Here is a 24,712-nt window from a genome sequence, read left to right as displayed (position 1 = left end):
ACAGCAACTACTTACCCTCTCACCTGCTACATAAATCAGCTCTTTATTCTGCTTCAAGGTTTCTGAGCCAAAGGTGACTAGGGGCTGCCCAGTCAGCAAGAAGACAGCAATACCAATGCAGTGAGTCTATTCCTCTGCCTTAGCTCTGCTCCTGAAGCAAGTGTTTGACCCTCATGTCAGGAGAAAGCACACCAAGGGTGTTCTGACACAGCTGGTAATTAGACCCTGACTCAGCTTCATAATCAATTTGTTACATACAATTACTGTGACTGTTCAAGGACGTATTAGCATTTCTGTACAGAACAGGACTCTGTAATACGCGGTTTTTGCTGTCACAACCACCACCACACAGTTCACCTCTAAGGTTTACCACTTTCCAGCATCCCAGACCCACCCAAGGACCACGTATGGTTTTCTAGAGCTCTGCTTCCATGAGCTCTGTATTCTGCTAGGTCGCTCTTCTTACAAAGAATCATCAGTCATTGATACCCCTGTGAAGTTAGTCACATACTCGGTTTAAAAAGGCATATGAGAATGGAGAGTGTGGGAGCAGAAATTTCAATGGGAAAGCAGCACAATCCCAACTTCTCTTGTAATGCTGGCATAAAAATCATAACCAAAACCAGCAGTTTTGTAAACCCCTGGAGACTCCTGCCACAGCCTGCTGGAATGAAAAACCCTTGTGGGAGAGGCCTTTATTTCCTCCTAAAGCTATTCATCCTCACGCAGCCTTTCTTCGATCTACCAGTTCATGACTAACCTTCTTCTCTAATAGTCACCTGGTTTGTTTACTATTAGCTGCTATTACCACCAACTCCTCTTCCCTGAACTGCTAAAGTTAGCACTGAAAAACGCTTGAAAACCTTGAATAAGAATTAGCTAAAACTTCATGTAAACCATAGGATGCACACCTGCTTACAAAGCATCAAGACCAGAGTGCTGATATCTGCAAAACTGCCCTCTGTAAGAAGTAACGGGAAGAAAAGCAGGTTGTTTACCTCAATAAGGTGCAAACCCAGAAAGATACTGCCTATTGTTTTGTTTTTCAAATGCAAAAGCAGCACACAAATTTTTGTTTCTTGTTTAGATACAACTAGGTTTTGAAGCACTAAAACCACTACTAACCCTAGGTGCCCTTGTTCAGTAGTTGCCTTCCCAGCCTAAACCCTGACTAAGGCAGTGTTCATGTGCATTAAAAACAAGGTTATAGTAATAGACGAAGTCCTTCAGAAATGGATGATTCTGATGGCAACAGCTCCAAGCCAAAGCTTTTGCTACCCATGTACATTTGGAAGTCCAGCAGACCAAGCCCTTTGCACTTTCCATTCAGCAGGTGTTCAAGTCTCATGCTGCAGGAACCCACCCCAATACCGCAGATCCAACACACACGTCTGCAGCATTCCCGTAATAAGGCTCAGAAGGAGCCATTAGATCACAGAGATTAAGACCATTCCCGCACAGGCAGGAAAAGCAACTTCAGCTCTTTCGGCTGGAAGAGTCAGATGATCCTTCCCTTGCTTAAGACATCGTTATCCAAGATCCCTTCCTCCGTGTGCCTCATCCTCCTGCCAGTTTGCAGCTTAAACCCCTCACATTTCCAATTGCATTTTATTTGCACTTACAGCTATGCAACACACTAAGCTATTCCTCTTCATCTTCACTTCTCCGGGTGTTTAGATTCTCTCTTTGCTAAAGAAGAGATTCAGCTGGCATCTCAGATGAAGATATTTTCACTTTACTGGAGACGAACTGTTTTTCTCCAGTCACTATTTGCTCCAGATCTCCTCTGCAGCTTGTACGAGCTACAGCTAGGTCTGGGACATGTTTCACTGAAAATACTACTCAGCCAAACCACACCTTTTACTTGTGCCTACTAATGGTTGAATGGAGATTAGAGAAGATTAGCAGTTCAATCTTCCTTTAGCCAGCTACCTGCAACTACAGACCCACACTGACTCATAGCTGGGTTGTGTATGTGAACATTATACATAATGTACAGCTGGGAGGAAATCTATCCTCCTTAAGCCTTCTGGATAATAACACACCAACACAAATAAGAGGTATAGAAGAGGCAAAAATAAAGTCAGGATCAGGCTGATAGTGATTAGAAACTCAACACCTGACAAAGCGAATCCACAGAACTTTAAATATTCCCCCCACATACTAGCAGTTGCTTTGATTTTTGCACAGCTCGCTGGAGGAAACGGAGTAAGAGGATGTGGCAAACAGTTTATGCAAAAATACAATTATAGCAAGGTGTCCTTAAGGAATTCCATAATTAAAAATAGCATGCAAATACAGCTGAGTGACCAGTCTTCTTAAACACACCTACTGCAGCAATTGGATTTAAAAAAAAATAGTGATCAGGCTTTTTTCCAAGGAAAATTAAAGTAAGCAAATTGCATGTTTCGAGATCGTTCTTCTGCTCGCCATCAGTTCACTTTTGGGTAAAAAACCCAACGAAGCATTGTTAGTATTAAAACAAACAAACAAAAAACCCCCAACAACATTAATTCAAAGAGAAGGAGGAAGAAAATAGAATACAGGAACCATATCCAAAAAGTGACCTCCTACTTCACTCCAACTTACAAACATAGTTACATATTTTAGCCCAAAATTTTGAATGGGGTGTAGGGGAACAGGGATAAGCTTTACTGCACTTATTTCTCTACCGGTTTATCATTCTTTCTTGTGTTTTTACATACAGAGTTACAACTGACTTGTCAGGACAACTCTCTAATTGTAGCTGCAGCAAACCTCAAGCTTAGTGAGGAGCTCTGGACGTAGCAGTAAGGACTGACCCATGCCACCCAACTGAATGACCCCACTGGCCTGAATCTCCAACCATCTGCTCAAAGTTCATGTGAAACGGTGAGCTTCACTACCCTTTACCTCACAGTTTGCTACAAAGGTCTGTGCAAAGGAGAAAGATACAGCTAAAATGGTATCAGTTGATCAGAAGGTTTTTCTAACTACAGTAAAAACCTGAAGACTAAAAATATTCAGAAATAATCACAAAAACATGTGCCCCACGCAGTTCCTGTAAGCATATACTAAGGAGTGAGAATGGGTTCACCAACCGCGGAAGTGTTTGGGAACCCTATCATGTTTTTATAGCAAAAAGCATGTCCTTGTTCAAACTAGAAGTCAGTTCTGGAAAGTCTTACTGTTTCTGTTACATTTCAGATTACATCAGGAAAACGCAAATGTTCCACCTAGTTTCAAAAACAATTTGACAACAGGAGCTTAAGAAATATGTCTTTGGGGATGGAAGTGGTAACTGTACTGCACAGTTAAATAAGAATTCATATATATCACTGAAAACAACAAGGCAAGTGAAGGCGAGAGCCTTCAGTTTTTGCTTGATATTCCAATCATGGTACCTTTTTCAGTTATCATTGAAAGCTGATAGCAGCTTGCTATAAATTCTGGCCCAGTCTCCTTTATCAGACCTTCCTCTCATACACACAGGGGAAAAAGAAATCAAAATAATATCGCCAAATGACAAACAAGTCACAGAAAATTAATTCCAAATCCTTGAGAATATGCTGAAGATAAACAAGTCTTGTTGTTACACTGTAATCTAAAAATTAAATAGTATCTATACCCTTGTTATTTCTATCCCTTAGAAAATATCTGACAAGCTTTGAACATAATAAAAACAACCACCATACTCTGAAGTTCAAAAATAAGCCATTAAAATTAGCATCTGGGGAAGCAATTGAGGAAGAATTCTCACTGATTTACTGCAGAGATCTCTACTTCTATCAAGTTAAAGGAATGTTTGCCTTCAATGTTTCTGGTTTCAGCTATCCTGTCTTACAAGTCCACAGCTCAGATCTGCTGAGATAAAATCCCAAAAGTCTCGCAGGTGCCTCTAGCCATGAATGACAATTTTTGACTGTTAGATACACACACACACAAAAACCCAAGCAAGTAACATTTGAAACCTACAGACACTCTTATCTGTATTTCTTACACCACTTACCAGTAATTCATGTACTGTTAAGAGATGTGTTTTAAGACATATTTTTGAAATATGCTGCCATGGAAAAGCATTGGTTGCCCCTTCGGAAATATCTTCTTAAAATTACTACACCTATTGCAACCACACTGAGTTAATTCTAAAACAATGTGTAGATGTCAACATCAAGACCTCAACTAAGCAACTTTTGTCATGTAGTGAGGTACATTGTGAAGAATGCAATGAGGAAAAAAATATCCAAGTGACCCAGAAACCTTGGGAATGCTTTTAAGTTCCTCGCAGGGAAGCGTCAGCCCACATGCTATCCACACATCAGCACACCTCAAAACTCTGATGCCAACTTTGGCAATTTAAAGAATCCTTATTTCAGCAGCCTTAAGCCATTCCTTTCCACAGAGCATTAATTTCATACTTACGTAAAAAGTGTTTTTCCAGTAAGGCTATTTCCAGGTGACCTTTGATCTCATTCAGTCTGTCAGACTCCGTCCTGTTAAAATCCTGGACTCCTGAAGCCATGATGATGGTCCCTGGACCAGCCTGTAAGAAAGCCAGAACGTAGTGCCAGCTCAGAGGTACACTGTTTTGTCATTTAAATACAACATCTTACTTCTGGGACAGTAAAGAAACAGCCACATGAGAAACATGCAAGTACCAACAACTTCGCCGGCTTCTTTTTCAGCATTAAACTACCAGAATAAATGAGTGAAAGCTAATCAAACACACAGCATCTCTGTCATGTGAGTTTACAGAATGCACTTCTGCAGGCCTCAGGGAGTTAAAGAGAAAAAAGATATTTTCCCGCCTTTGCCAGTTCTGCTGCATCATCATTTAGCTTTTCTTCTGCTGATTTAAAAGGCATATTTATACTATCACTCTCTCCTCATTAAATGAACGGTTAATGCAACATACTTTACACATAAAATTGTGAAGCTAGCAAAGTAATACTTTTCTAGACATTTACGGAGCTATTCTAAAACCCATACTGTACATTTTAATATCCACTTATGGAATTTGTAATTCTGAAGACCACAGTCTCTCTGCAAAGAAGGGGTCTTTCCACCCCCTCACCTCCAGCACAGCCCAGTTACTGCTGAAGGATATCACTGGTGCCCAAAAGCTGATCCTGACAGGCCAGGAGTGGGGGGAGTCAGGAGACTGTGTTGACAGATTTATCAGCACCCCTCAAATGAACTCAGCACTGGAAATACTTCGGAATGCAGGAATTAAAGAGCAATTTGATTTGTTAGGAAGAGCAGCGACAACCACCACCCTTCACGAAGTGAGCACAGAAAAAACCCCAATCCCACATGGCAGAAAGCAGGGGATGCTGTCTTTCTCTCCAAGTGGGCATTTCCAGACAGCAGGGGAAATGGTGGGTGAAGGCATCTTCTGTGTAATGGTTATTCAGTTACTGCATGCAGTCCCCACCAGGTACAAAAAGTGTGTCAACAGGAATTACAGAAGCTTCTCCAGCAGCTTATACTCAAAATCAAAGTGCTAGATTACAGAAATTACCTGAAGACAAAAAGAGATTTGTTTACCATTCCTCCACCCCCTGTTTGAGCCCTGAAAACATACAGGAACTGTACTGCTTTCAGAAGTCAGCTTGCATACATTCAACCATGACAGCTTAAATTACATACATATATAAACTCAACTAATCTACAAGAGAGTTAATTAAAAGACATTTTCTACATTTTACGAAAGATGTGCAAAAAGCTCACTGAAAGCAAAGTACTTTCACTGTTGGGAAGTACTTTCACTGTTGGGAATGATTTGCACTTTTAAGATAAAACAGTGTGGAGATACCTATTAAACATCTGTCTTCTTGCTTGAGCTGAACAGATGCTGAGTTTAAGCCTCAGAATTTGTCTATACAGGCAAATTAGCACTCTGTAGGCATGTACTGCACAGCATTTACCTGGCATCAACTCCCCACCTGGGCTTGCTCAATACAGTGCCAAGCAGAGATGCTATTTCCAGTCCCAAAAGCAACACACACCCACACAGCACTCTGCCAACACTGCTGGCCCCAACGAGGAGCAGAAGCTGTTAGCTTAGCAGCAGCCCTGAGCTGATTCCCACTTTGGAGCCAGCACAAACCATGCCATAGCAGAGACAAACAGCTCACACAGGGAGCTGCAGCATCCTCCTCCCTGTACTCCACATTTCCCGTTCACAGCTGCCTATAGCCAGAGAGGTGCAGCAACACGTCATTCGCAACCACTCCAGCTGCTGCTGAACAGTAACAGCTGCCTGTTTTCAGATGAGCATGGGACAGCAATTAACCTCTGTGTTGATTTCTTATCTATAGAGCTGGGTCATGTTTATTTATGCTGCAAGACTTAGTGTTACCACTTGCCAGACACTGGGAAAGCCCCAAGGGGGATGGTGTGGCTGAAGTCAAACAGCAGCACCCTTACAACACACTCTGCCATCAGGCACAAGGCAAGCGTTACTGAAGTACAGACTGCCACGCAGGCGTTAAAGCATGGCTTTCTATATTGTATATCCACATCTGGTACAAAGGGACAATCTCTGCTCCCTGCACACAGGATTTCATATGGAGCTGTCTAAAGAAACAGTGCCACTGCTTAAAACCAAGTAAGTCAATCAGTAAAATCACATACAGGTCAAAGAGCAAGCTGCTATACTCATCAGGAATGCACTTGGGCTTTGCACATCAGCCCAGTACTTAGACAGCGCCTGGCTCCTGCCCAACCAGCCCCTGGTCTCCAACCCCAGGCACTGTGGAAGTGACAGGAGCACGGAGACTGAGGCGAGGGAAGAGAGAAAGAAATGGGCTAGCAAATATTTAAGTATATTCAAGTTTTCATCTTCACTGGAGGAAGGGATGCCATCCACAGGGACCTTGACAGGCTCGAGAGGTGGGCCAGTGTAAACCTCATGAAGTGCAACAGGGCCAAATGCAAGGTCCTGCACATGGGTCAGAGCAATCCCAAGCACAAATACAGGCTGGGCAGAGAATGGATTGAGAGCAGCCCTGAAGAGAAGGGCTTGGTTGATGAGAAGCTCAACATGAGCTGGCAATGTGCACTTGCAGCCCAGAAACCACCCATGTCCTGGGCTGCATCAAAAGGAGCATGGCCAGCAGGGCAAGGGAGGTGATTCTCCCCCTCTGCTCCTTTCTTGTGAGACCCCACCTGCAGTACTGTGTGCAGTTCTGAGGCCCCAACATAAGAAGGATACGGACTTGTTAGCAAGAGTCCAGAGGAGGCCACAAAGATGATCAGAGAGATGGAACACCTCTCAGACAGACTGAGTTGGACTTGTTCAGCCTGGAGAAGAGAAGGCTCAGGGGGAGACCTTATAGCCACCTACCAGTACCTAAAGGGGCAACAAGAAAGCTGAAGAGGGACTTTTTACAAGGGTATGTAGGGATAGGACAAGGGGGAATGGCTTTAACCGGAAAGAGGGGAGATGTAGATTAGATACTAGGAAGAAATTCTTTACGGTGAGGGTGCTGAGACACGGGCACAGGGTGCCCAGAGAAGCTGTGGCTGCCCCGTCCCTGGCAGTGTTCAAGGCCAGGCTGGACACAGGGGCTTGGAGCAACCTGCTCTAGTGGAAGGTGTCCCTGCCCGTGGCAGAGGGTTGGAACTGGATGATCTTTAAGGTCCCTTCCAACCCAAACCAGTCTGTGATTCTATAACTCATTCTGGAAGTTTCCAAATGTGTGTATCTGCTAAAGCATTAGATCCAAGAGGTATGACATCAGTTGATGCGCTAAAAATCAGGAGGTACACATCACCAAACTAACCACAAAAGGTTACAATGACTTCCTAAGTTAGAGGGAAAAAAAGAATAAAAATATCCACTAAATTAAAATATAAAGCTGCTTACTAAGAACACAGGAAAAGTAAAATGGTTTAACCAGAGTAGTAAGATACAGTGATACAAGTTTGGTGGAAAATACAGCACCCAAGTTCCAAAATCAGTGACACCATAACATATTAATGAATACAACTTAGAAGCTTCAGAAAACTGAGCATGTCCAGGGCAGTGATATGGGAGACATCTAAGCAGATGGTTCTTCTGTCCCAGAAGTTTTTCCCCAAACCAATACACCTCATTCTGTCAAGAGGTGTTAATGGGCTAAAAAGATGAGAAATAAGGTCTATAAATTTGCTGGAGGTCAACTGCCTGCCTCTGAATTAAAAAAAGTACTTCTATCTGAAGTTAGCGGTGTTAACTGGGTAAAGGTTTCTCCTTTCTGCTGCCTCTGTAGCTAGTGCTGGGACTCAGGCTGGATTAACTACACCATACTGTACAGATGCCCTTTCTTGCTTCTGACTCACAGTAAAAGCCTCGAATGCTTCCACTGATTTCTGCTTTTCCTTCTGCCCCTCTAACTTTGACAGTATTTGACACAGAGCCCTCTTAAAATGTTGGCTACTACTTCGCAAAGCCTGCTCACAAGGCTTGATGGTGCCTAGGAAGCCACTGAAATGCCAGAGCAGAGCATGGATTCCGAGGCAGAGGGGTTAAAGGAAGATTTCTGCTGATGACAGATTGCCTCTAACCCACTGTCAGAGTTCAGAGTTGCATTCCCAAGCCATATCCAGCCCCGGATCTGAAAAACCACAGCTCCCACAATGTGTTTTCAAGTATGTGCAGCTCAGGCTTTTTGGCAGCACTTCCCAACCTGACAGTTCTCTGCCTTCCCTTCCTTCCCTCCCCAAGCCCTCTTCATCCTGCAAATCCTTGCCTAGAGAGGGTGTAACTTCACGGGTTTCTCAACTGACACTTCATGTGCATTTTCTTACCTCAAATTACAAAAGGGTTCCCCATGGCTGCTGCACTTACCTGCTGTAAGGAAAGGGAAAACCCAACAACACTGCTCAAGAACAAAAGCATCTGCATGAATAGTTAATCCTTAGTAGCTATTCTTGGAAGCATACCCATATTGGCAAGCTCCTGAAAACACAGCTATATTTGACATAGATTAGAAAAACCCAACAAAACCAAGACTAGTGCTAGCTAATTGTAATGTTTGTACAGTGCTTTATACCTTCCTAAGCATCATGCTTTATACTTTCTAATCATTGTAAATGAGGTGACCAATACAGAAGCATTTAAGGTTTTAATTGACAAGTTTTAGGAAAAGCCAAACTGTACTGGAACAGCAATTAAATTAGTGTTTTCTGTACCACAGTAACTCAGATTTAATCCCAGCACACTGGAAGGGAAGTTGCATAAGTAGATTAGACTGGTTCAGTACAATATGTCAGCTACGAGAGCCCTTCAACTTGTAATTCTCACTGCTAGGTTAGTGAAGAACCTCCATGGTTTAAACATGAATTTATTCTTTCCCCCCTGTGCCAAAGGGGACAAGATCCTCCTCTGCACCGTGTTCATTCAGTACAGAACACTTCTTCCCCTTTTATAGAAACAGGACATTTCACATTGGGAGTACATAAATTCATCTATAGCACAAAACGACAAAAGTTAAAATTAGGCAAATCAAGCCAGAACTGGCAAATCTAAGGGCAGGCTATGATTTTCAGGGCACAGTTCCCCTCCCTGAACACTCGCAAACATTTGCGTCTTAGCAAATCAAGTTGCCAGAGCAATATTTTAAAGCTTTTTTAGGTGCAGAACTGTGATCTAGCAGGAAGGAACCCATGCTGCATATACAGAATAGGAAACTATGATGGCACTGAATAAAGGGGACTTTAATTACCAAGCAAGCAACATTACCTGAATTTCCAATGTCACAACAGGACAAATGCTAATACATTTGCTATTAGGAAGTAGGAATGGACCAGATTACCCCCTCTGCCTATTCAGTGATTGTGGTATTTTTACATAACAATGCAGAAATAAATGCTGCATACAGTGCTGAATGTCCTTGCTTTAAAAACAATCTATCAACCACCTATGGTAAAGAGGAAAGGGAGGAAGAAATCTGGGAAGCCATTCAGGAACTGAAAGAGATGCTTAGCAAAGAGTTAATTTGCTAATCAACACAGCTGTCTTGGCAATGATCTGATCAAGTGTCCAAGGATCCACAGAGACCTAAGAAAGCACCTGCTACCCAAGACATACCTGGTAGTCAGGGCACTTAAATGAGAGGGGGTGAAAAGTGCCCATACAAGCATACAGCCAGCCTGTAAGCTGAGACCAAACTAGTGCGAATCAAGAGCAAGACACTTTTTTAACAAAGTCTCAGAAACCACTGAGGAAAATTCAAGGGAAAATAACAAATTCTTCCAACGCCAGGGCCCTCCTACCAGGAGCTAGCTGTGTGCTTTACCCAAACACGAGGCAGGATGCATATTACTGAACTAAACAGGTAAAGTTCACAGTTTCAAGATAAAGAATATAAGATTATCTCATCTGGCCATCCCTTCTGTCTTTCCACTGGGTGTAAATTTTGCACCTGCTACTTCAGTAAGGCATGTGAAGTGTTAGGACTAAGTCCCACTGCTGCATCTGTGGCCCAGGACTGAATGTTCACTGTTGGAGGTGCACAACAGAGAATGCTGCTCTTTACAGATGGTCACAGCTCTGCAATCACAAGCTTTCACACAAGGCTTTTTATTCTAAAACCTCCATTTGTAGCAAGTTTTTGCATATGCTTGTCAAGTTCAGACACGCACATAAAGAAGAGGCACCTAATGTGCACATTTCTAAGTTCACTATGTACTCTTGAGGCACAGTACAGAAGGGCCTTTCATTCATGACACTGCTGTACTGTTCTAATAAATGGAGATCTTTCTTTAATGGCTCTGTAATGAATAATACACCAGACTGAAGGGTGGGGGGGAAGAAGTAGAGAAGGGCAGAGATGAAGCCTTTGTCAAGGGAATGGCAGACAGTGGAGTCAGATATCTACATGTTGAAGATAAGGCAGCCAGCACTCAAATTTTGTATGCCTATGATCAGTTCCAAGCCACCAATCTTGCTCTTTGAAGCCCATGAGCTCTGTACTCAGATTTTAATGGAATCAGTGAAGCAACAGAAGTGGAAGCACAGTACTGCTCACATCTATCTGAAAGGACACGCAGCATAACTTCAATTCAGGCACAAGACTTGCATTGACTTTTGTACGCTTTCAACAGTTTCCCAAAAGTATTAAAAAGGAAGAAACGAACAAGACTTGGTCTTCTCATGATCAGTGTACTAGAAGTATAATACTAAGATGCTTACAGAGAAAACAACCCAGTACAAGCAATTTAAGATTTGAGTTTTAGTCACCAAATTAAAAACAATTCAGGCACAATTCAACCACATGATCTCAGTAAGAACAGAGACATAATTCAGAATTGCCCTGTTCACACAACCTCAGCCACTGTTTTAATACTGACTTAAATATACAAGCATTACTTTCTTTTCTCCTGGCACCTCTGTAGCACAGGGGATTATTTCTTCTCCCTTCAGTTTACAGAAGGGCAGCAATTTGAGAAAACAGAGACCATCGCCACAGATATGCAGCTGTAAGGCTTTATAACTAGTCAAAACTGGAGGTTTACCTCGCTATTCTCTCTGCCATACCACCCTGGAGCTACTATCCTCTTAAATAAATGCAGAAAATAGTATCTAGGGTTCAAGACAGATCTTTCTATAGCCTCTTGCTCTGCCACCCAGATCCTTCTGATTAGATACAATGGTATAGATGGAATGATAGATATTTATGTGTGCTCTTCACACATAAATATAATGACTTCAGTTTAATGAAAACAAGACTCTATTTACCTACAAAAAACTTCAGAAAATACCACGTTGGAAGGGCAGCAGCATAGATTAGTCCTAGTATACACAGTATTTACATCTTAACAAATGGCAGATGTCTTCAGCATAATAAGAGCAAAGGAAAGGCATTCAACAGACTTCCTTGTCCAAGAAGCTTGATGATTTGCATACAATAGACTTTTTTTGACCGAAAAATGCACTGTCGTTAACACTTGTTTGTTCCATGATCACAGGAAAAAAAATTCTTGCAAAAGAGCTCCATATAAGCAGGATTGCATGTGATGCCATACAGGCCCACTTAAATTTAAAAAACCTACTAGCTACAGAACAGGATACAAACCCCAAAGGGGATACTTAAGCATATACAGTTTGAAGTCTTTTAGTTTAAAACTTCTGGTGAGCAAACTCCGTGCTTCTAGGAATGAGCTTTCAGACAACTGCCTGACCATATTTTGAGGATAAAAACTCCACAGTGAGTTTCCAAATCGGGCAGTACAAATGCTAACTTCCAAGTCACATTCTATAATACAGTTTCATGGACAAGTCTTAACTTAAATTGTTGCACTCCAAGCTCAAGAATCCACAGCCATTTTCTAACAGTTAAAGCAGGATTTAATTTTTTTTTAATCGAATATTTAACTTTACCTGAAACAGTGTATTTTAAAAAGGTAAGTCTGTTTGGATGTTTTTGCTTACAAGTACCAAAAGATTTTAGCACCTCCTGCGTAAGTTTAAACCAGCTCTCTAGCATGGAAGCATTACTGGATATAACACTGCGGTGAAGAAGAACGTGGTGTGACCCTCTAGCTCTAATGAAGCCACCATAAGTCTTAGCCCTGCAGACCTGGTGTCCTGGGTTCAGCTTAAACCACAACACCTGGCCAGTGCCACTAGGGCAGATCTGTGTTCCTCAGACTGAAAACAAGTCCTTCCTTCAGATGTGTTCATTAGTAATTCAACAAAACAAAAACCAGACAGCATTCAGAAGCACATCCAAGTTTAACAAACCTGTCAACCCACCACATCTAAAATCAATTGTAGGCACAGGGAACCCTAATACTAAGAAATTAACTGATCTTTCCAGAAAATGGAAGCCTACTACTGAAGCTTACTTCTTAGTCCATGAATCTTCAAATGTTAAATCCAAAATACAGGGACAAAGAATTACTAATTCCTGTTATTTTTCTGCTTAACAAATATATAACAATATAACAACACTCAAGTACTTACAGGGTCTCTCAGCTCTTCATTGTCTCGAGCTGATGTTCGAGGTATTTTCACCGGGATTTCATCTCCACATTCAGTGTCAGAAGCATTTGGAGACTCTGCTAAATCAAGGAACTCATCTCTCTTGTGACCTCTGAACCTTATTTTGTCCAACTTCTTTAGCATGTTCAGCACTGCACTTTTCTGCTTTACCTTAACATGACGGTTGGAGTCTCTGCAAGAAACAAGACATCAAGAGGACTTTAGAAAGCTTGCACTAAACCTAAACACACATTCTAATCACTAACTACTTCTAACCATCTTTCAAGGGCCTTCTTGCCACTGAAGGGAAAACATGCTGCAGCTTAGCTTTTTAACAGGCACTTTTTTTCCACAGTGTAACAGATGCACGGTTTGTTTTTCAGTAGTTGATGATTTACCATCTTCCCACACATAATAGGGAAATGGCCTCTTTCTCATGCCTATTTTTAGAGCAAGTCTAAAGCTAACAACCTGCAGCCTAAAGAAAGATTAGGAAGTCAGTTCCTAACAGGTTACCTGAAACAAAAAACTGTTTACCTGGTAAGTCCACATTCTTCATCTTGCTGATGCTTCTAATCAAAGACATGAAAATCCACTAAGCTGCACAACCAATCTTTAAATTCCCAGAAAAAATGGAGGAAAAGAGTAAGGATGCTATCATATCTCCCTATTGCTTCAGGTTAAGAGAAGAGGAAGTACCAAGGGTTTATTGAAGAAAGCCAACAGGCAGACCCATGCAGAAGATACCACCAAAAAGTAGAGATTGTTGAAGTTGGCCATAAAAGCCACATTCTAATGCACTGCCAAAATCCTAAAAGTTACCACTAGTGACAATCTTGTATACCCTTTGCTCGATTTCTATTACTGCCTTTGAGATGCAAAGGAGAATCACTTTATTAGAGGTGCTTTCACATTTCTATAAAACTAGCATGGCCAAAACTTTACTACAAAAGAAATGTCGGAGCAGTATTTCTGCAGAACACGCAGGTGCCACTGCATCCAGAGAAATGAGAAATGCCTGGGACATTTCACTTCCAATGACAGCGTTTGACATGAGCAATACTGAAATTCTAAATCGTAAAATCATACTAGGAGAAGCATTTGGCTTGTTAAGAGACAATAGAAGAACGCTTAGTTAATGTATGTGAACTCATTGTAATGGTAGCTTTCCAAGACAATGCACTGTGTAAATTCTGATTTAAACAAGACCTGCCAAATCGGTCCAATTCAATGCTCAACGTGTATCACTCTGTTCCTCAGCTCAGAGCATTCCATTTGGAAGGTGCCACAATGTTCTCCCAAACAGCCTTCTGCAGTGCCGAGAATTTATTTTGAGGCACTTACTCCTGCTACTGTCCTTGCTTCCCTATGGTTAACACTGCTATGCTCTTCATTAGAGAGCACACTTAGCTTCATGGCACATCACCCCAGGCACTGGTGTGAGATGAAAAAGCAAAGGCAGAGCTAGACATGGGTCACTTCAGGAGTATAAATAAAGAGCGAGAAGAGCCTTTTACTACTGGCTCCCATAGCCTTGACAGTTGAAGCAATTCTCACCTCCTAACACAAACCGCTTTTCAACAGAGCTCTTCGTCTTTCCCTGCAGATTCTCTGCTTACCCTAACACTTTGGCAGTGACTATTCACACAAAGTTCAAACCAGATCGCTCCCCTCAAAATCTGCCTTACTTTGCACCTCTGCCAAGGTTTATTAGCACCCTTCGCTTAAACACAGAAGTTTGAAACTAATATAAGTCCCCTACAGCATAGCTGGCAGAAAACCCCAAAAAAACTCTTCCTTTATCAGGGACACTTCGAGCTGCAGTCATGCGCTTAATCTTTCACTTACAGAGAATCACTTACAGTAACTCACACCAAAGCTATTTTCTATGAACAACTTTTCTTTGAAGTTCTATTACTTGTCAAAGTTAAGTTTAAAATAGAAACACTTCTTGCTCATTCATTGACTATTTGATGAAGAAACTTGTCAGCTATCACATCCAGAAATATCTCTAGGCCTTACTATTAATAGCACCTGGAGAACAAATGCTATCAGGGAAGTTTAAACCTCTGATAAGCACTGGCACGATTTTATCATGCTTCCTCCCATCTCAAAGATCTCCGTCTGTGTTCAACGAGTTTGACTTACATACCACATAAGTCAGACCTACAGACAAGTAGTTGTAAAACAAATGCTGTTTGTTTGGCATTTGTGCTTACACTGTTAATGATACAGCTGCAGAAAGAAATAAAAAGGATGGAAAAAAATCTTCACTATGAGGGTAGTGAGATACTGACACAGGTTGCCCAGAGAAATCGTGGATGCCCCATCCCTGGCAGTGCTCCAAGGCTAGGTTGGACAGGCCTTTGAGCCTTTTGAGCCCTGCCCATGGCAGAGGGGTTGGAACCAGATGATCTTTAAGGTCCCTTTAACCCAAACCATTCTATGATTCTAAGGTAGAGTGCTATCCCTTTTCTGGTCGGCAGTCATCAGCGCATACCAATGGAGGACAAGTACGCATGCCAGGCCACCTCCATCCCTCTTATGGATGAAGCAGTTAAATCAAGGCTGCAGATAATGACTGCAGCTCGGGGCAGCATCAGGAGGCCTCATCATTCTCCAGTTAAAGCAACGTCTATCTACTGCTCCCCAAAGACCAGGGGTAGATATGGACCTCTTTTTATAGTGTGGCATATACAGCACTTCAGTGCACATTTCAAGACCTGAATTCAGTCTTCCCGTTAGAGTGGGTTCACATTCACTTACACAAAAGAAGTGAGAGGCAACAAAACATCTTGAGACAGAGCAATCTCCACCCCTTCTCTTCAAGCTCTGCCTCCAGGCAGTGAAGAAAGACCCAGGAGGCCAGTGAAAAGGCCCAGTGGTGCAACTGCCTGGGCTGAACACTGGGAACACAAAGTCCTGAACTCCAGCCTCCTCCTAGGATGGTTCAGGCATTTCAGCCTAGGTCACAGAATAACCCAGCCAACAAATGTACCCATGAACACATTTATGGTATTTTTCACCAGTAAAACTAATGTACCCAACCTTCAGTGTGTCACCACCTGGTCTTTTAGAAATGCAAACCTTTCTTTAAAGCACTAACAGATCACTCCACTGAAGAGAGTCTGCTTAAACACTGTAACACAGAGGCTATCAAAGAGAGATGACATCAGTGTCAGTATTTTTAAAGGATTATTCTGTAGGTTGACCAGTAAAAGAGAAAATAGTAAAGAATCCTGTTCCAATGCATTTTTTAAGTGTCCTAAGAACAAGAAGCTGTTATATAAAAAAATGTAAGATCATTTTGTCTAAAAATTGTTTTGGATGTACCAGGCTTCCATATTACTTGCAGTTACATTAGATTAACCCAAGCAAAAACCTAAGCTTGCCAACAAGCTCTTATAGAAAGTCATTATCTGGCCTCCAGCCAAATGCGCGATCCAAGACAAGCTTTTTATGTCAGCAGCCTGTCCTTGCAGCTAGAAACTTCTTTTTTAGATAAAGTCAATAAATATGGCGACATTTCAGCAGTTTCAGCTCACCAGGAAAAAAGTTGCTTGGAGATTTTGTATTCCAAGGGACTTGGGTCAAATTTAGATAAGCTCGAGGAAGCTTTTCTAAGACCAGAATCTGATCTAGAATCAGATTTACTGTAAAATATAGTAACTAAATATTAAAACACTTGTTTCATCATCATAGCTATTCATCCCCTCACTCTCTCCCAACTACCCATCCTGGACTCAGCTGGTTCAGCAATAAGTTTCAGGCTGTTTCTAGTAACTCCCCATACCAGGAACATCAAAACCAACATGTAGTTTTGCACGTGCAAAGCTCAGAGTGTGAAGGCAGACCCACATCTCCCTCTTTCAAACACAGATACTGTGAAATTACAATAACACCACAAATATTTTAGCTCTATGTGTTGTAAACATTCTCATTTCCCAACACTGTCATACATGTGACAATGTATGTTAATGTCACATTCATGTGACAATAACTGTTCTCACTACTATACAACAAACAAGCTTTAAATAAGAATTAAGACCAATATCATGCTTGCAAAGAATTAATTTGAACAAAATAAAAATCAAATCCATCCTCCCCAATCAAGATTATTTCTGCATACAAACACCCTACCATCAGTGTAAGCAACTGGAGATCTTTCACACATTAAATGCTATAACAGAAAGTGCTGCACTGAAAGGCAGATGCTAACTCTGCAAGATTGATTTAGGTCCTACTTTGTTGCACCTCAACTAGATTTAATACTACTAGGAGGACCTGTGTTGTAATATAGTAAGGATATCTTACATTAACATGCTTACAAACAAGCCTATTCAGGCATCCAGGTTTTCAAGAAGGTGGCTTTTATTTCTGTTGTTACGGTAGCAGAGGTCAAACCAGCAAAATCAAACAGCAGCCTGTAAAAATTATCCTGAAGACCCAAACCATCTAGTAAAAAAATAGGCAAGGGTTTATGTACACAGGGCTTGATTAGTTAAAATGGTCTTTTTCAGACTTAGAAAACAAACCAGAATCATCTTTAAAGGTGCTTTTTTTAATTATCATTTGTATCTAGTTGCTAAAGCAAATCCCTCAAAGCTGAGGTTTTATTCCTTTTACAGAGGGCCAGAGAAGAGACGACTTTATTTGGTCCTAATACGAAAACCCTCAATTAACCCCCAAATAACAGTCAGATGTTCAGTTTAAACCATTACACAATGACCCAAAACCCCAAACAAACATAGGCACACATTCTAAACTTATGCTGAGTAGAGAAAAATCATGTTTTCCTGAACTTTCACATAAAAATCACAAGGAGCTCTAGCACAGCTTTTTCTGCCTGTGTTCACAGAGAGGCTTCAGCAAGGAAACAAATAGCTGCCGGGGAACAAGAGCCAGGCCTGCCCGGAGCAGTCTGGAGGGACTCGGTTATGGAGCTTACTCCTATGGGCACCCCCCATCCCTTTGCGCCACTGCCCCTGCCATGCTCTGCTCTTGCACAAATGTGGACGAGATTGGGATGCAGAAGGGAGGAGGGAACTCAGGGAAGGGCAGCGCTCAGTGCAGCACTGCTATCTGAAATCCACCTGAACTTGCTCCAGAGTTGCCTACAAGTGGCTTACAGGTTTTGGTTTGCTATGGTTGCATTTAGTTTTTACACAAGAATACGCTGAATTAGAGTACACGGCCTGGCAGACCAGCCAGATTGAACAGCTAAATCTTTATGTGACCTCTTGGAGAAGATCCAGAGGCCACAAAAATGATCACAGGGATGGAGCACCTCTCCTGTGAGGAAAGGCTGAGAGAGTTGGAGTTGTTCAGCCTGGAGAAGAGAAGGGAAACCTAATTGTGGTCTTTCAGTTCTTAAAAGGGGCCTATGAGAAAGATGGGGAGAGAGTTTTCAGCAGGGTCCATTGAGAAAGGACAAGGGGTGATGGTTTTAAACTAAAGGAGGGGAGATTCAAGGTGGATGTGAGGAAAAAATTCTTTACAACAAGGGTGGCGAAATACTAGAACAGATTGTCCAGAGAGGTGGTGGATGCGCCATCCCTGGAGACATGCAAGGCCAGGCTGGATGTGGTTCTGGGCAATCTGATCTAGTTGAAGATGTCCTTGCCCATTCTATGATTATATAATTCAGATTTTTTCAGAGAAAGGACTGTGCTTTGCAACACAGCAATTCAGTTTTCCTTAGGTGTTAACAAAACACAACCTGCTACACAAAGTCAAATAGCATCACCTCAGCAAGTGTTCATCTGGAGCCTGTGGTGAGAGAAACAACAAAAAAACCTACTAAAACATCATGGATGAATTGCATTTCAGGCCAAAAAGGCCATACAAGACTATGACACAGCAAAGTAACCTTCAAAGCAGACATGCTCCTTTTGCTAGAAAAATGGCATGTCTGAAAGCTGAAGATGACACTGGAGTTTAAGCAAATCTAACATACCCCTACTTCTCATCTTTACACCCTATTCCCCTGTCATTGTTCTTTCAAACTCAAAATGTCTTTATGCAGAAGTCTGAGATAAGAGCTCTGGCATCCAAGAAAAGCCAGGCTGTATGTGGATGGGTAAATACAGACACAGTGTCAACACCAGAATGTTTTGGTCTTATCAGGAGGAAGGGGCATGCAAATTGAGGGAGTGGAAAGTATCAGGATTATGTTAGGCATTTATTACTTCTTCACTGAAACGCTCCTGCGTATTATCCTAGAAGAGCTGACAGGAGAGTAGGAATATAACGAGATACACACAGGCCATCCACATACCAACTCATCCTGGAAACAAAGCTTGGCGTGCTTTTTTCTGGACACGTCTAACTAAAACTGGAAACCTCAGAGGGTACATCTAAGCCTCTACAACAGATTCACAGTCCAGCTCTATATCCTGCTCTGCCGAAACAGTTCCCTCTTGCTCCATGATTCCCTCATTTCTCATTTTAATGGACAGAATCTCATCTCAAGTCACTGTCTGAACATCTTGTACTTATTAATATTTCAGAAACCAGAAAAAGATCAACTGAATGCACTTGAGAGCTCCGAGTCTGCTCAGCTTTCTTCCCCCGTGCACACACTTCTCCCAAATTGCTCTCCAGAAGATTCACATCTGTGAAGAAAGCCAAACCTTACCCACAGCGTCTCTTATTGAGCAACAGGGAGTGGTTTTCTATACATGGAGCTGGCATCTTTCAACAAATTTTACTCGAGACTGTTAAAGCACACAGACACTAGTGCACACAGGTGGGACACAAACCTCACTCAATGCAGCCCGTTCATGAACGGTGCCTGCGTGAGACTTCTATCACCCAGGACTGTACAGTGTGTTATCCGTACAGAATGATGTCATCATTTCTTGTTGGAAACCAAGAAATAGCAATACTTTGGGCCAAATACCCAGCTGGACCGGCCAAGGACAGTTTACAAACACTCTCCAAGAGTTATAAGCATTGCGGAAGCACCCTCAGTTTCCGGCACGCAGGCCTTGACCTTCAAAGCTGAGCTCTCTGCACGCTCAACCCATCACAGGTTCATCCTCAAATTAGTCACCACCTTAGCATCACCGTTTGGTAAAGTCTTCCTCCAATTACATCACCCTTGGCCCCAGGGTCATAACATGTTGTAATGCACATACACAGCAAACTGCTTTCTGGTTTTGAGTAACACCTATTAATAGCCCCCAACCCTTTCAGGGTCAGGAGTCCTTAAAACTTAGACTAGACTAGATGGAGATAGGGTAGGGGGATAGACTTTGTTGGGGTTTTTTGCATGCCAGATTATCAGTTAGGCTACTTACAGTGTGGAGAAACACTATGCTTAGTAATTCATGTTTATTTTTCCCTTGAGTTTAAAAGGAGATGAACAAAGAAACTGCCACCAGAATCACCTCCTCTGTGTTATGGACTGCTGGCAGAAGCAACACTCGATTAACACAGGTCGGAAATGAGCAGGAAGTTGTGCTTCGGTGTTGCAGGCTTAATTAGATGGAGCTATTCATTAAGCTTCAACTCTGAAACAATTTAAATTGTCCACTGACTGGGGGGAGGAGGGAAGGGGAAAAAGCAGTGGAAAGCTGCGTAACATGCACTAAGGTACAACACGGGGACCGGAGACAGAAGTTCAACATACCAATCTCGGCTGCCAGCGGTGAGGTTGTCACAGCAACCATAATGCACCATCATGAATATGCATCAGGTTAAAATCTATTTCTTTCCCCCAAAAGAGATGAACGTGTCATTCAGCTCACAACATGAAGCTGCCTGGGAGACAAGTCGGGGTTGTACAATAAACGTGACTGGTCTTCAAAACCTTCAGCTCAGCTGCTGCGGACAGGAGGGGCTGGAGACATGGAACATGGCAGCACGGGGCTGTGGGACTCTCTTCTCTACCTGCCTCAGCCAGAAGGTACTTGAGACATATTTGGCAAACATTCTAAGGCAGAGGTTCCCCAAATGAGCTACTCAGCTCCTGCAAAGTTTCAGACCTGTGCAAAGCATCAGCCTAAAGCCCTCGACCACCTGAGGACAGGCCCTTCAGCAAACCAGAGGAGGCAGCACCTTCAGCAACGCTCCACAAAGGACAGAGACGGGGGAGCTCCTGCTCCCACTGCCACGGATGGTGCCCAAGTCAGCCGAAACTGGGGAGCCTTGGGTTCATTATCACTGGAACACTGTGAGTGGAGGGGCTCACAGAAAAACCCACCCCAAATCACACACATGTACCTATCCATACAGGTCACACACCAGTGTGCCAAGGAAGAAAGTGAGGATATCAACTGTTTGAGCTGAGCAGCTGTGCAAGTTGAACTTCGTACTTAATGCCCCACTTAACATCACTCTGGAAACATCACACCTCCAAAACCACACCCCTTCCAAAGACACACTGACACCGTGCACGCCTCTATCTCTCTTTCATCATAAAACCGAGAATGAGCATGCTTTGTTACATTAATCCCTCTGTAAGTTGGTAAACTGACAAATTTTAACTCCCAAAACAGGAAGATAAAGCTCATTTTCCCACAACACACCTGTGTGAGGAAAAAAAAAAAAGTGAAACATTTACTATGCCATTGGAAGAGCAGCACCTAAAACCCTGCATGAAACTGACTTTGCTTGCAGAGGGCAGCTCAAGCAGCATACATAGATTGGAGGAGCCACCAGCTCAAGCCATGGGGCATCAAGCAGTTGCTCAGCACCGGGGTTTTCCAGCTACTCTGCTTGGCAGATATCCCGTGATGGGGGTAGGATGCCGTGACAGTAATAAAATCGTATTGTAGTCCAGGTGAACCCCTCCCTTCCCTGCTGCATACCCATCCTGAGCTCAGCCAAGCCTGAAGCCCACTTGCTCACAGGCTGACACCAAAGGGAGCAACTCCACTGATTTCTGCCATGGCCTTTGTGTCAATTGACCACTCATGCAGTTTATCAGCTCGCTGCTGATGCAACTGATTTTTGTTTTTGTTTTCTGGCAAAGTCAGTCTAATCAGAGCAGACAGCTATGCAGCCTCACTCGCGCTTGCACAAGCTATTAGAGCTGTCATGCCTCCCGCACAGAAAACGTATGTGGTCATGGGCAGAGGGAGAAAGCATTCTTTTACAGCAGGCACCTGCACTTAAATCAGGTTAAGCAACTGCAAAGCCTCACCCTAAAGAGCGTTTGCTGTTGGTGAAGCTGCCATGAGGCACATTTCAGAAATCAGTCCCACACCAGAGCTTCAGTCCTTCCTCTGGAGGATGTGGGAAGAGCTTGTCACAGCTTGGCACTGGCAAAAGGCTTGCTTTCTGCTTCCTCACTCTGAATTTTGTCTACTAGTCAGGGGAGCTGAGGGCAAAGACAGGAAAATGAGCATCACCAGCTCAGCAAGAGCCTCCACATACAAGGTAGCTCAGTCTGGCTGGGCTTCAACCAAGTAAGAAGCCGGAGTACAGGGCAAGCACTGGCATAAGCAAGCACCGTAAGTGCCTATAAAAACAGAAACATGGAGGTGATGGGTGGGGGGAAAGGATGAGACACAATTAACACAGGGTAAGATTAGGCTATCACTGCATATATCTCCTCTTTCACTGCTCAAATGTAAGAAGCCTAGCTTGATATAGCACTCAGAATGAAGTTGGCCTTTTACAATCTGCTTTAAAATAGGCGTTTAAGGTCAGAAGTACACGTGCTAGCATGGAACATCTTATTCAGACTAGTAAGTTTATTACGGAAGGTGATCGCTATTTAGAAAGTGTGAGGCCTGCCATCCCTGAAGAAGAATTTTAATTCTATCTCTTCCAGTAAAAAAAGTACAAGTTATTGAGACCAATGTAGTTCTACCTGGTTTAGATGGTTTTCATAATCTCAACTACATGTTCATCATCTTCGGATGATGAATACAGATAAATCAGAGAATGGGGGTACTGCTAAAAAAAGACAAGACAGTGTGGAAATGAACCATAACGCAGGCTTAGAGAAACACACTTTAGAACAGCCTTCCAAGGTCTATGCAGCTATTTCTTTGAGAAGACTCTCAGCAGCAGGCAGGTACTTCATCCGCTCAGGGTGACTGCTTGTAGCTCGCCCAGCAACCTTCAGAAACAGAACAAAGGTATATAACATGGTCTAGTTTTGAAGAATGATTATGTATTCCTTTTTCTAACTAAGAGGTACACGTTTGAAGCAGGAAATAGCTCACAGCTAACAACTGTAGCCTCTGCTGACTTCCGTGAAGTGCATGTACCTCCACTGAGCACAGCAGAGAGCATGCAACACATTGCTAAAGAGAAGCCTGACCCAGCCCTTACCAACTAACATGTGGAGCACCATGCACAGGCAACTTGCATGTTTGAGCAACACTTCACATGTGCCACAGTACCAAGCTACCTACACGTTATGATTTCATTTATGGCAAGACCATACAGAAGGAATTACTGAAGTTATCAGGCAAACAACTGCAGACCTACAACTGCTGTGATACATCGCAATGATAAAATGAACTCCCCTACTCCTTTTCTGTTCACAAAGCAACCACAGGGGCATGATTACACTCCCCAAATCATTCAGCTATTGGTGCACCTCACTGAGAACAAGGCTAAGGGCCAGAGTACACCAAGATGATCTGCTTTGAGAGGTTTCCCTCCGTTTAGGGAGACAATTCTGCAGAAGCCAACATTAACATCTTTGTGAGTAACAAGTTATCATGAACCATCTAGATGCAAGTTTTCATCAGCAGAAGATTCCCAGGATGATACGGTTTTGGGTACGACACTTTGCAACTATCAGGTGAAGCTTCTGCAAGCTTCAACTATTCTGCTGCTGATCCAAGAATTCATTAAGCCTCGGAAATACCTAAGTTGCAAAACCAAAACACATCAAAAACAAGTTTCAGATATGCTGACTAGAGAAACCAATGACAGACACAGCCAAGGGAAGGAATTGAACATTTACCAAACATCAGTAGCTCTCCCACTGCCATACAGTCATGAAAATAATTTTAATTCACTAAAGTTTTTTAACTTTTGCCCACATGGGTAAATAAGTTTAACATCGCTGGTGCATGAAGAACTATAAAGATATAGCTAGCACATGCCAATTACAACCACCACTATAATTAAGAACCTTTAATTTCCTTCCTATATACTGGTCTTGACCTTACAAACAATGTGTATGATCCCCAAATCCCACACATTTCCATACAAAAGCAGCGCTGCTGCTCATTCTGTTCCTTCTCATGTCTTCCCAACAAAAAACCTGAAAACGCTCCTGATGTTGGTGCTACAGGCACAGAAAATATAGGACAGGAAAAAAAATAACACTGTGGATTATGCAAGCTTGTAGTGTTGTAATTCCTCATCATGTCAACTTCTAAATGAAGGGGCATGAAGTACTGTGTAAAAACTTGCACAAATAACACGTAAAAGGATACCGTATGAAAGACTGCTACGCTGCATGACACACGAAGAAGGGATTTAGCCAAGTCAGTCAAATGAAGGAGTAACAGAGAAACAGCAAGTTTCATACAGTGAGTCTGGCTTCAGGCATCAGCTTCATTTCTGGCACTGTCTGTTTTACACAGCTGCTTGTAAAAGCCATGTAAACTATTCCTTGAAATTATATCACACAGTAAAAAACTCAAGGTCAAGCTCCCACCAGACCGATGGAAACATGAACAGCAGCTCTGCTGGAGAGAAGCACTCTGGAAAAGAGCCTCCTTCATCCCACCCACACAGCCTGTCGAAATAGAAGGGGGATATTTTTCTCCACATAACAGTTTGGAAATA

At 42.6% G+C, this 24,712-nt stretch overlaps 1 protein-coding gene across 1 annotated transcript in view; it reads right to left on the bottom strand.

The window, feature by feature from the left end:
- The window catches only part of GRAMD4 (GRAM domain containing 4), a 76,863-nt gene that overhangs the window by 37,687 nt on the left and 14,464 nt on the right, over positions 1-24,712 (bottom strand). Inside the window, exons 2-3 of the mRNA XM_030479357.1 lie at positions 12,932-13,142; positions 4,402-4,522 (exon numbers count right to left, since the gene is read on the bottom strand). Of these exons, the coding sequence (XP_030335217.1) occupies positions 4,402-4,522; positions 12,932-13,142 (332 nt within the window). The remainder of the gene's footprint in view (positions 1-4,401; positions 4,523-12,931; positions 13,143-24,712) is intronic.

This window comes from Strigops habroptila, chromosome 3, assembly GCF_004027225.2.
Source record: "Strigops habroptila isolate Jane chromosome 3, bStrHab1.2.pri, whole genome shotgun sequence".
Taxonomy (NCBI): domain Eukaryota; kingdom Metazoa; phylum Chordata; class Aves; order Psittaciformes; family Psittacidae; genus Strigops; species Strigops habroptila.
The sequence above is the reverse complement of the archived record's forward strand: the minus strand, read 5'-3'. Positions and strand labels throughout refer to the sequence as shown.